The sequence below is a fragment of the Lolium perenne genome, chromosome 4 (genome assembly GCF_019359855.2).
Source record: "Lolium perenne isolate Kyuss_39 chromosome 4, Kyuss_2.0, whole genome shotgun sequence".
Lineage (NCBI taxonomy): Eukaryota > Viridiplantae > Streptophyta > Magnoliopsida > Poales > Poaceae > Lolium > Lolium perenne.
Window position 1 is genome coordinate 292,711,632 of NC_067247.2, and position 11,629 is coordinate 292,723,260.

Below are 11,629 nucleotides of genomic sequence, written 5' to 3' on the forward strand. Positions count from 1 at the left end.
AGAAGACCTTGAGGGTGTTCTATAATTTTAAATGATGGTATCGTGTTCAGTTATGTGTTGTTGTAAGACTACTATTCCTACCACGTTATGTGAACTTTCCCCAATTCAGTGGATTGCAATGAACTCTAAATATTGCTTTTGTATGGATACGTGGCATTAACTAGCCGTGTCACGATGATAATGGAATGTGTGGTTGTATGGGCTGAAATATGTGTCATGTTCAACAGTTATATGTGTGTTTTGTCTCTCAGTAAATATTTGTTATTGCGTATTGAGGGAAATACAAAAGAAATGCTGCCGAATTTTTTTTGTTACATGTGGGAGGTATGCTCACCATCGCTCATCGCAAAGTTAATCTTAAGCCCCGACATATTCTCGAAGCAGAGAAGTAGAAGCTTAAGATTAGCAATCCCAGCCTCGGAGGGCTCCAGCAGAATCAGGGTGTCGTCTGCGTATTGGAGGTGGGTGATTCCGCCCGGGATGAGGTGAGGCACCACACCCTTGAGGTGCCCAGCTTCGGTGGCCCTGGCAATGATAGCCGCCAGGGAGTCCACCATAAAGTCAAACATGATCGGGGATAGAGGGTCTCCTTGCCTCACACCCCGAGCGTTCCTGAAGTTCTCCCCGATGACACCGTTAACGTTGACTGCAGTCTGGCCACCCGAGACTGGTTGCATCAAGCGGTGCACGATCATGGGAGAGAAACCCTTCCGCAACAGCACTTCTCTCAGGAAGTCCCAGCTTACCCGATCGAAGGATTTCTCAAAGTCTAGTTTGAGGAGAAGGCCCTTAAGTTTCTTGACCCTCAACTCATGGGCGATCTCATGCAAGGCAAGCACTCCCTCGTGCAAGCCCCTGCCCCTGATGAAAGCCGATTGGCTACGGTCAATAGTCCTATGCGCAATAGGTGCCAGGCGGGTAGCATAGGCCTTAGCGACGAATTTAAAAATGACATTAATGAGACCGATTGGTCTAAATTGCTTGATGGTGTCCGCACCCTGGATTTTCGGAATAAGGGATATGACTCCAAAATTAAGGCGTGCAATGTCGACTCTCCCTAGAGCGAAGTGGTTGTGACAGGGGTCACGGACCTGGAGCGTCAGAGGGTGGCTGACTCCCTGAACTGCAAGCTCGGGAGCTTGCCGTTTCATTACCTTGGCTTACCTGTCAGCTACCGCCCCCTCTCAGTCGTGGACTAGAACTTCCTCACGAAGAAGGCCGGACACAGGGTCGAGCCTTGGCAGGGCCTTTTCTTGGCATCCGCTGGGAGACTTGAGCTCACCAACTCTTGTCTCTCAAGCCTCCCGCTGTTTGCCATGGGCCTATACCTGCTTCATGACACGACTCATGCAGCGATGGACAAGCACCGGTCCCGCTTCTTCTGGGAGGGAGTGGGGCCCAAACGCAAGTACCATATGGTTGGCTGGGCAACTGTGTGCAAACCTCGGGTGTTTGGAGGGTTGGGAATCCTAAACACCAAGTCCATGAACATCGCCTTAATGGTAAAGTGGATCTGGAAGATCTACCAGAACGAGGAAGGCCTATGGGCAGACCTTCTTAGGGCCAAGTACCTTGGGGACCATGACTTATTCTCCCCGGCGGTTCCCACCAAAGGATCGCAATTCTGGAACGCCATACAGAAGATCAAATGGTACTTTAAAATGGGCGCCAAACACCAGATTCATAATGGGCGTAGGACCTACTTCTGGTTGGACTGGTGGACGGGCGCTGGGCCCCTCCGTTTCACCTTTCCACGGCTGTTTGCTTGCTGCGACAACCACTTTGCTACTGTCCAGGGGGTCAGGACCAACGAGGGCTGGAGGATAAGGTTCCGTCGCACCTTCGGCCTAGCTGAAAGGGTTGAATGGGACAACCTCTGCAGGATCTTTGATCTCTCGCCCGCTTCTGAGGGCGACGATGTGGTTCGTTGGGCTCTTGAGCCTTCCGGTGAGTACTCCACCATCTCGATGTACTCCAAGCTATCCCGATGGGGGACGGTTACCCACTTTAAGGAGATTTGGTGCACGAGGGTACCGCCAAAGATCCGGGTCTTCCTCTAGCAACTTCTCCGGCGTAGCCTGCCCTCCGGAGACCAGCTGCTCAAGCGGAATGGGCCATCGAATGGGCGATGTGCCCTATGTTGAGAATGGGAAACATGTGACCATATCTTCTTCACCTGCCACATCACAAAATTTATGTGGGCAGGGATTAGGGAACTCCTTGCGTGCTCTTGGGACCCAGCAGGGGCTGCGGACTTCGTAGCCATTGCCAACGGCTTGTCGGGTAGACTTCATAGGATAGCTTGGTTCACCTTCGCCGCTCAAAGTTGGGCGCTTTGAAACATCCGCAACAAGCTAGCTATTGAGGGCTCCCTGATCACCAGCCCGGCTGATGCTATCTTCAAAATATCTATCTATATGCAGAGCTGGAGGGTTCTGGTCAGACCGAGGGACCGACCACTGCTGTACGTGGTGCTGGACGAGGTTAGGAGGCTGCACGCGAGGATCCGGGCCGGAGGACACCGACGTCATCGACATCCTGGATGGAACGACGAGTACATGCTGCCTCTCCTGCTACCTTGGCGCGGCTCCACGCTTGCCCTATGTTGTTTTACTTTGGGTTTTGGACTTTGTATTCGTATGGTGGCACTAGACTGATGGAGGTACCTGTTATGTGGTGTGTGTTGTATCGCTACTACTATTCGCCATGAGGGATTTATATATAAAGCCGGGCCAAAGGTGTTATGTTTAAAAAGGTATGCTCACCATTGGCAAGTAAAGTGGCGCGGTGAACCCAATTCTAACCGTTCCATTCCACTTGTTGGGTCCGAACTAAATATAAAATGGAACCGTTCCATTACACATTCTTATCCAAACCAAACAGGAGAATGCCCTATACGTGTATATATACATGATACATCGCATGGCAAAAAACTACTAGTATAGCACAAATGCGTTCCCCGCGGGCCGTTGCCTGGGTCCGGCGTCAGGGCATCTCCAGCGGCGCGACGCATTTCAGTTCCAAAAGTGGTCGCGAGCGTCCGTTTGCGTCGCCCCGTGGATATATTTTGTCCGCTCGTCCGTTTGTGTCTGGGTGTGCTCCCACCGAGGCGGCCCATTTTTTGAATTGCAACATAGTACAAACATTGAAAGTAGTACATAAAAATGCATAAAAACTATACAAAGTAGATCTATAGACCTAGACTACTTGCTTTCTGACGGGCCGGCACCGTCGTTGCATCGCTCCATCGCCTGCTTCTCCGCCGCCTCCCGCGCGGCCGCTATGGCTCGGTGCGCCGCTGCGTTCTCTTGCAGGCACTGCTCCAGCCCCGCGTTGGCGGCCTCGTCCTTGAGCGTCTCGAAAGACTCGACGAGGGCCCGCTGCTCCGCCGCCCTCTCCTCCGGCGCCGGCGCATCAGGGTCATCGGATGACCATGATATCTCCGAGTCGGAGTCCTCGGCTGCAGCGGCAGCCGCGAGCCCGCGGGCTGCTTGTTGTTCATTTCGGCGTCCAACGCCGCGTGGCCCGCTAGCTCCTCCTTTGCTTCCTGCGCCGCGAGTGCCAGGGCTGCGGCGTCCCTGACCGGGTCGAGGAGGTCGTCCGTGCTGTCGTCAGAGTCGAACTCCTCGGAGGAGCTCGACGTCGGAGGAGGTGGAGTGGGAGGTGAAGGTGGAGGTGGAGGCGCGGCAGCCTGGCCGCGTCTGGCGCTGCTCATGGTGGATTTGCTTGAGAGGAAGCGGCGCTACGACAGTGGCGGCTAGGGTTTGTGGGGAGGAGGTGCTCATGGTGAACCCCTGTATATATAGCGCGGAGGCAGGGCGACGGCCGCGCCACGCGTGGCATCGCCATTACTACGTGCGCAGAGGTAGGCCACGGCCGCGAGCCACGCGAGGCATCGCCATTAACGCGGCCGCAGACTGCCGAAGCGACGCCTCGGTGCCAGTACTGGCGGAGAAGACGCATCGACGCTGCGCACGCTCGCGGAAGCCGAGGCACTTCATTAACGCGGCCCTGCAAAGGCTGCAGCGCGGCGCCCGGAAGTGATGCCACGGAAGACGAAGCTGTTGTGCCGCTGCCAGGCGAGCCCGTGCGAGGACCGAGCGGACATTTTCCGCGACCGCCGAGTGTCCGCGGAGACGCAAACCTGGCGCATATTTGGGCCAGGTTTCCGTCTCCGTGGACGGCCCAGTCACTTTGCATCGCCTCGCTGGAGGTGGTGCCAGACGCATTTCCGGTGACGCTGGAGATGCCCTCGAGGCCTTGATGCGATAGGCACGCGCGGGGCGGAGTAGCAGCAGACTGTGCCGTGGCTTGCTTTTCCCCATGCATGGCATGCCACCTCCGGGCCCGACCCAACTGGCCAACGTGTCGCCTTTCCCCGGCCGGACGCCCCAACGTACCTTCCAGAACCCACCACTGCAGCACGCAGAGCCGCAGAGGGCCCGATCGATCAAATCCTCCACGCCGACGCCCTCTCTCTCGCATGCCGTGGACTCGTTCGCTACTGACAGGAGAGTCGAGTCGAGTCGCTCTGCCTATGGACCGGGCTCACGTGCAGCGTAACGGCGAGCGGAGATCCCATGCGCGCACTCCTTTTCAGCGCGAAACCAGGAGAGCAAAGAGCCGGCCGGGGCCGGCCCGGGGAGACAAAAGCGACGCGCGGCCCCACCGACCGAACCCAGTCTCCCCTCTCCGTCCGGCCCCACCTGTCATTCTACTTCCTGCGCTCGCGTGTACGCCTTGCCTCGGTGGGCGTGCCGTGGGGAAAGGCCAAATTCCAAGCGTCACGCCTGCTGCCACTGCCACGACCGGACGGGCCCCTCGCGCTGTGCCGCCTTGCGTACAACCCAAGCGTCCTCCACGCACCCCTGACCCTAATCAGAACGACACGCGGGCCCGCCACCGACCGGACCCACTGTCAGCGACAATAGCAGCTGCTGGGTGCGTGGCCTTTCGCTTTATCCGAACGAATCCAAGTGACACCATGATTAGCAAGCAAGCAAGCAAGCGCAAGGCAAACAGGTTCCATTCCGAGACTGTGTCGGCGTCTCGCCTACTTGGCAAACACTGTTTCTCCCAAATTTGCACAGCCACTCCCCATCGTCTCCACCGGCCTCACGCCTCAAATAGGCGCTGCTACTGCCCTATTGGCCTCGTCCACACTTGCTCCTTTCACTTGGGAAGGACGTTCCACACCGACGACCCAAAACCAGCACTTCTCAATACTAGTACGTATTTCTTTTGACAAAAAAACTTAAATCTAGCAAATAGGCATATAAATTTGATTAAAATTTTTCCAAGTACCAATTCAAATGTTGGCCAACAACCGGGCACCAACTCGTCGTTATCGTACCACCGTACTGTAGCTACAATGCTATGAAGGTGGCCTGGGGCGTCTCGACACCCTGGCCACACTAGTGATGCCATGGGAGGGGTGCGCACGACGCGGTGAGATTCACCACCGATGACTCATTCTCGCGCCGATCCGCGGGAGGATCCATCCTTCGAGCTCTACTCCCACGTCCGGGACACATTCGGGTGTGGGAGTTCAACCCGTGCCGCCGAGCCGACTACCTGGACGATGTCGAGTACTTGACCCGCAACTGCGCCCGTGTTCAAAGCACCGCTATCGCTTCTTATAACGAGGCGCCCGACCCCCAGACATTTATTATTTAATAATAAAGTGGGTCGAACCGTTGAATGCTCCATCAACAAGTAAACACTAGTCGGGACAGCCTGAGACCCCCATCCAGCAGAATCTCCCAAGTACCCTTTGGAAATCGCGGCCGGTGTACTTTTACCAAACAAAGCGTGTGTACTGCACCTTGTTTATGTTTGTGTCGTTAGGGTACGCTGCTGAATTCCATGCATGATTTGCTCATTAACAAAACGCAAAGTACGAACGACGTCGGTTTTTTTTTCTTCCGTTGTTCCATCCCGTACTATACTACAGGAACTGCAAGTGCCAAAGAGGAGCGGCACATGATTGACACGTTTCTTTTAAGACCGTAGTCACAAATTATGAATTCCTTTGATTTGTAGGATTTTAAAAAAATCTTTGCCGAATTGAAATCTGATGAAAATTTCTTTTTTACGAAAACTTCTCCGATCTATTAATAATCATCAATAATAGTACAAATAGTTCAAAAAATAAAGAAAATTATAAATTGCTACTCGGATCACCTAGCGATGACTACAGACACTAGCACAAGCCGAAGACGCACCGTTGTCCTTGCCCCTCCATCACTAGAGCTAGGCAAAGCTTGTCGTACTAGTGCTTGTTGTAGTAAATAAACAGAAAATCGTCGTGCTAAGGTCCCAAAGGATCATCGCACCAGAGCAACAACCATCACCAATGATGATTTTTTTAAACCACTTAATTCATAAGATCATATCCTACAGAGAATAAACACATAGAAATCTTATAGTGTATTTTTTTTTAATTTTTTGACTGGACTTCATAGAAAAATCTTTATCAAAATAAAAAATTCATCTTTTCGTAGGATTCAACTAGACATGTCGTTTTAATCCCTACCTATTGTAATGGCAACTATCGACGTCATTTTACCCCTATGTAAGTGTCCCACACGTTGACACGTAGAAATCCGTCATCTGAGAGCGAATTTGTGGTTTATGCACGTGAAAAATATACTACCTCTATCCATAAATAGATGTTTTAGAAATGTAACGAAATGCTGCATAGTTTAGAGTCCAATACGAAAGAGTCACTCTTAATGTCATTTTACTCTCTATGCTAGTCACTACAGGAAAGCATGCCGCGGAGAAGATTGCCGACACAGGAAAACCGTTTGCGTAGAGCCAACCTCAGAAAAAGGCCGTCCGCACAGGTTTTCTTTCCTCTTTAGTCGGCACAAGCTTTTTTTGCTCCACGCACCTCCTAGGAATCGCTTTCTCAGTTTTCAAAAAAATATACAGTAAGAAAATGTAATTTTCTAAAAGAATAAATTTCCTGTAGTGAGTGGAACCGGAGTAGAAATCGGTCTTTATGCTCGTGAAAAATGTATACCAAAATATTGTTATTAATCGAATATATTTCCAAAATTTGGCTACTATACACGAAACCACTGCATCACCCTGTAGTTCCTCGCTCGATCATAAATTCAGACCATAGCATTTTTTTTCTCCACTGTCCCGTCCGTGCCTCCCGTTCCTCTTCCTCACCCGACCCAAAGCTGCTCCCTTTCTCCTACACTGTATCACTACCACCTCCTGCCCTGCCCTGCCGCAGCTCACGCCTCAACCTCCCCCATCCCCTCCGCCTCTCACGCGCGACGCCGCCATTGCCGTCCCCGCTCCTCCTCGTCGCGCCATCGCGTCCCCGCTGCCGCCACCCCACCCCATTGGGTTTTCAGGTACGAGCTTCTGTTCATCCAACGGTTACTCAGATCCCACTGACCCCCGCAATTTCTTTGGTGCGCCGGTGCACGCACGGCGCGCCATCTAGATCCGCCCCTCCGTGGAAGCTCGATGCCGCGATTTGCCCCGCCTCGGTTTCTGTTCTATTTTACTTTTTTTTCGAGTAGAGGCCTCGATTCTTGGTTTTCTTTCTGGCTGGATCGTACATTGGTTCCTGCGTCGTGCTGGTAGTTTTGCGGTTTGAAAAATGAGTGGTGTACCAGTGGTGGCTGGTGACAAATGGACCGCCTCTGGTCTGTCTACCTATCCCTTTGCGGTGTAATGGTAAATTGTTCATCGTGGTACCAATGCACATTTCAGCTCTGCAGGATCCATTGCCGGAAGCAATCTGGCAATAATGCCTGATCTGTTGGTTTTAGCTAGGATGGAGCAAAGATCTGTAGTGTTGTTGAACTCCTCCAGGAGTTGGTTCAGTCAAAAGAGCAATGTGCGAAATATTCCACAGTCCATTGATGTATAATATATAGTTCTTATTGTTTGATCTTCGGCTAACAACTCAATTTTGCTTACACTTGATCCGAAGTTTTCATGATTTAAGGAACCCAACTTCTAATGTACATTTCAGATTGTATTTTTTTTTCAGTCGGTGAAGATTAACGAAAGATTTGTGGTATGGTTTATTTTAGGTTCATGATCCATCTGGAGGGATGAACGGGAGTCGACAGATGGAACTCCACTACATAAACACCGGATATCCGTACACCATGACCGAGAGCTTCATGGATTTTTTCGAAGGCCTGACATACGCCCATGCGGATTTTGCTCTTGCAGATGCCTTCCAGGATCAGGTATCAAACATTATATTTGTCTATTTTCTCAACCTAGTGCAACAGTTAGCTGATTCCGCTTCCTCGATCCTTTCACTGTAATACTGCTTTCGTACTGATGCACATATATCTTCGATGTAATATTATATCTGGCCTGGGATTGGTAAAGGCCACTCTTTAATATCTTGTGCTACTTTATAAATCAAACATGATACTTACGAATTTCAAATTTTGATTGTTTACGTTCCTCATGAATCTAGATTATTTTCTTGCAAGTCTAGTAGCAGCTTCTTTTTTAAGAAACAGAAAGAAGGAAATAGAGTCACTCAATGGAGAATATGATGATTCCTGAAAGCTCACTTCCACATTTTTATGAGTATCACAATAGTTTCAGTCACGACCTTTGTCGCTGTTTCATCAATCCTTATCATTTTCTGTTCTATTTCACACTTATTTGTTGCTAACGTGCAGGCCAATCCATACTGGACAATGACGCAAACAAACTCGTATAAGTACGGATATTCTGGTGCAGGAAATTACTACAGTTATGGGCATGTATATGACATGAATGATTACATGCATAGAGCAGATGCTGGACGCAGAGTTTGGGATAACCCCATGCCTGTAAGCAATACTGACTCCCCCAATGTAGTCCTTCAGGGTGGTGAGGCTCCTCATGCAAATGCAAATTCTACTACAGAGGAACGTAAGTTCAGTACTTTGGACATATGGTTTTTGAAAGTTGAAATAATCATTACTCAGGGGCGTTGGAGTTGAAATAATCATTATTCTGGGATGTCAGCCACATAAGCATAAGTTCGCTTAAAGTACTAGGATTGACTGTAATATTTTTCAAGGTAGCAATGTGAAGTTCCTGATACTAGCGTATTAAAACAGGGTTAAAGGCCGGTTCCATCTGTCACTAGATTGTAGCTGCAGTAACACACTTCACTGTTTTTGGCTGTTTTTTTATCAATATCTGGTTAAGACACATGTTAAGTTGTTAACATGTTACGGTGCTTGAAACCAAGGTAGTTTGTATCTAGATTGGGTAATGAACTGAATAGTACCTCCATTAGCCCTTCCTTTCAAAAAAGACTAGTAAGCACATACCCTTTGCTTACTGTTAGTCATATAACAGTGGAAGTTTGTTAGTGTCAGACTATTAGTGACTGGCATTCTATGGTTTGATCCAATTTTTAGTTGATTGAATTCTTACAATATTTAGTAAAAGAGAAGTCTGGAAGTTGGCTCATAAAATACATGTGTGTGGTTAGACTACCGTTGTTATTTCATTATGCATTTATAGATTATACTGCAAACTTGGTTGGCTTGGTCATGATACTGATGTTATATCCAGCTGTTTTACTTGTTACATAGTTAACTGATTAATGGCTATTTTGGAATACAAACTGTGCACATGCTATCTTAATGGATCCTTATGATTTGGTTACCACATAACATGATAGCAGTAACCGACTATTTTTTTTTTAATCTTTACCTTGTAGCCAAACAGTTACTCGAATGATACATCTCTGACACTCTCATTTTGTTTTCACTTACAGGCATCCAAACACCAGTGCACCAAAATTCAAGCAGCCCGCAGGTAAATGAGTTTTTGTAGCTTGCGTATTTTTTAAGAACTAGTACTTTTTCCCTTTGTTTCTGTATGTCATGTGGAAACTTTGTTTCCCATCAATTCACTGAAAGTTAGTATTGTTGTAATTCCAGGCTGTTTGGCAAGACAACATCGATCCTGACAACATGACATATGAGGTTAATGACTTCTCTTGCATGCTTGTGTCTCCATTTTGTCATGCTCCCTGCTTCCTGTATATCTTTGAGTTGAGCGAGATAGGTAGAGAAGTCTGCAGAGATTACACCATGCACAGTTGGATTGGTCAATGTATAGTTCTTATTTGGGTGCTTCGAGGATCAAAATACTGAACATTAATTATGGTGTGACTTCAGATGAAGAAACTTTTTGTGACTTGAATAATCACGTAGAAGTACTTTTTGGCGTGCTTATCTAAAACTTACTTGCTTGACAACTCATGGGTAGACACATCCATACGTCACACTACTTTTCTTGGTCTCATGCACTGAAACTATTCAACGACAATACTCTTCAATAGTTAAGCTGTATATTCATCAATCGTTCGTTTCATTGCTAGTGTCTTTTGTCTCATTTGATTGCTTCTGGAAGTTGGTTCACTAATATGTACAATTTCTGTTGACAGGAATTGTTGGATTTGGGCGAGGCAGTTGGAACCCAAAGTCGTGGTCTCTCCCAAGAAAGCATTGCATCACTTCCGGTCACAAAATACAAGTGTGGTTTCTTCTCGAGGAAGAAAGCACGCCGTGAAAGGTTAGATCTTGCTGCAATTTCGTACACCATCAGTTCTGAACCGTACCGTAGTATCTGTCTACATCGGCACACTGCTTCATCATGAGTGCAATATTTTGTCTGTGCTTACCTGTAGAGGATACAATTACACCGAATTGGTACTGACTCTTGAATAGAAAGGAAGATAATCTTTAGAACTTCCCTATGGGTAACAGGTGTGTAATCTGCCAAATGGAGTATAGGAGAGGGGATCTGCAGATGGCACTGCCCTGCAAGCATGTTTACCATGCCAGCTGCGTGACAAGATGGCTTAGCATCAACAAGGTCAGTGATAAGAAAAAGGAACAATCTATATCTGCTTTCCGTTTCTACACATCTGCTTCTTTAGCTCACAAGAGTATACTACATTTGCTCTGCAGGTATGTCCTGTTTGCTTTGCTGAAGTTCCTGCTGAGGAGCCGAAGATGAAATGAGTTATGGCAATTAACCACGAAGTTCTCGCGCTCGGACTCGCACCACCACCGTTCCCCCAACTGATGCATGATTTCTGCCTGAGGGCAGCTTTGTCCCCCTCTCCCTTTTAGAGTTGTATATTAGTACCAGATCACCAGATATAGGTTATAAGCAGATGTAGCTGGAAGCTGTAACCCGCTTCCGAGAGGTTTGCCTTAGGCTGTAGAGTTTGACCGTGAACCATAACCAACGTGCTAGACGGAGATTGTGTCGATCACGCATGCCCGCGAGGTGCTTTTGTCCACCACGAAGGGAGTGTGCTAGTTTCTGTTAATTCGAATTCGATTAAGATTTTTGTGAACAGAGAAAAGATTCATTTGTAACATCTTCTTGCTATGTCCTGCATTTCCTTTGTCGTGATGTGTTCATGATCTTCTTTTGTGGGAGGCTCTGCATCCATCTTTTGTTGCACCATTAGCTTACAATTCTTCCTGGTACATTAGGCTCTGCAGGGCAATGCTCCAAGGTTTTTTTCCACAGAATGGGGTTGCCGGCATATACCAGTCCTCAAAGATTGCCGTGGCAGCCCGCCCCTGACGATCTTCCTCCGTCCAGTATTGATGGC

The 11,629-nt window shown here is 48.6% G+C and overlaps 2 protein-coding genes across 2 annotated transcripts; both read left to right on the forward strand.

Annotated features, from left to right (window-relative positions):
* Window positions 1-1,355: 1,355 nt before the first annotated feature.
* On the forward strand, window positions 1,356-2,060 carry LOC127347721 (uncharacterized mitochondrial protein AtMg00310-like). Its single transcript, XM_051373884.1, has one exon. It carries the CDS (start codon window positions 1,356-1,358, stop codon window positions 2,058-2,060), a length of 705 nt encoding a protein of 234 aa, XP_051229844.1.
* A 5,093-nt stretch (window positions 2,061-7,153) lies between these two features.
* On the forward strand, window positions 7,154-11,400 carry LOC127295777 (E3 ubiquitin-protein ligase BIG BROTHER). The gene is made up of 8 exons (XM_051325774.2): window positions 7,154-7,373; window positions 8,064-8,225; window positions 8,676-8,910; window positions 9,770-9,810; window positions 9,936-9,980; window positions 10,445-10,572; window positions 10,767-10,875; window positions 10,971-11,400. Exons 2-8 carry the CDS (start codon window positions 8,085-8,087, stop codon window positions 11,022-11,024), a joined length of 753 nt encoding a protein of 250 aa, XP_051181734.1. The 5' UTR covers window positions 7,154-7,373; window positions 8,064-8,084; the 3' UTR covers window positions 11,025-11,400.
* Window positions 11,401-11,629: the final 229 nt, after the last annotated feature.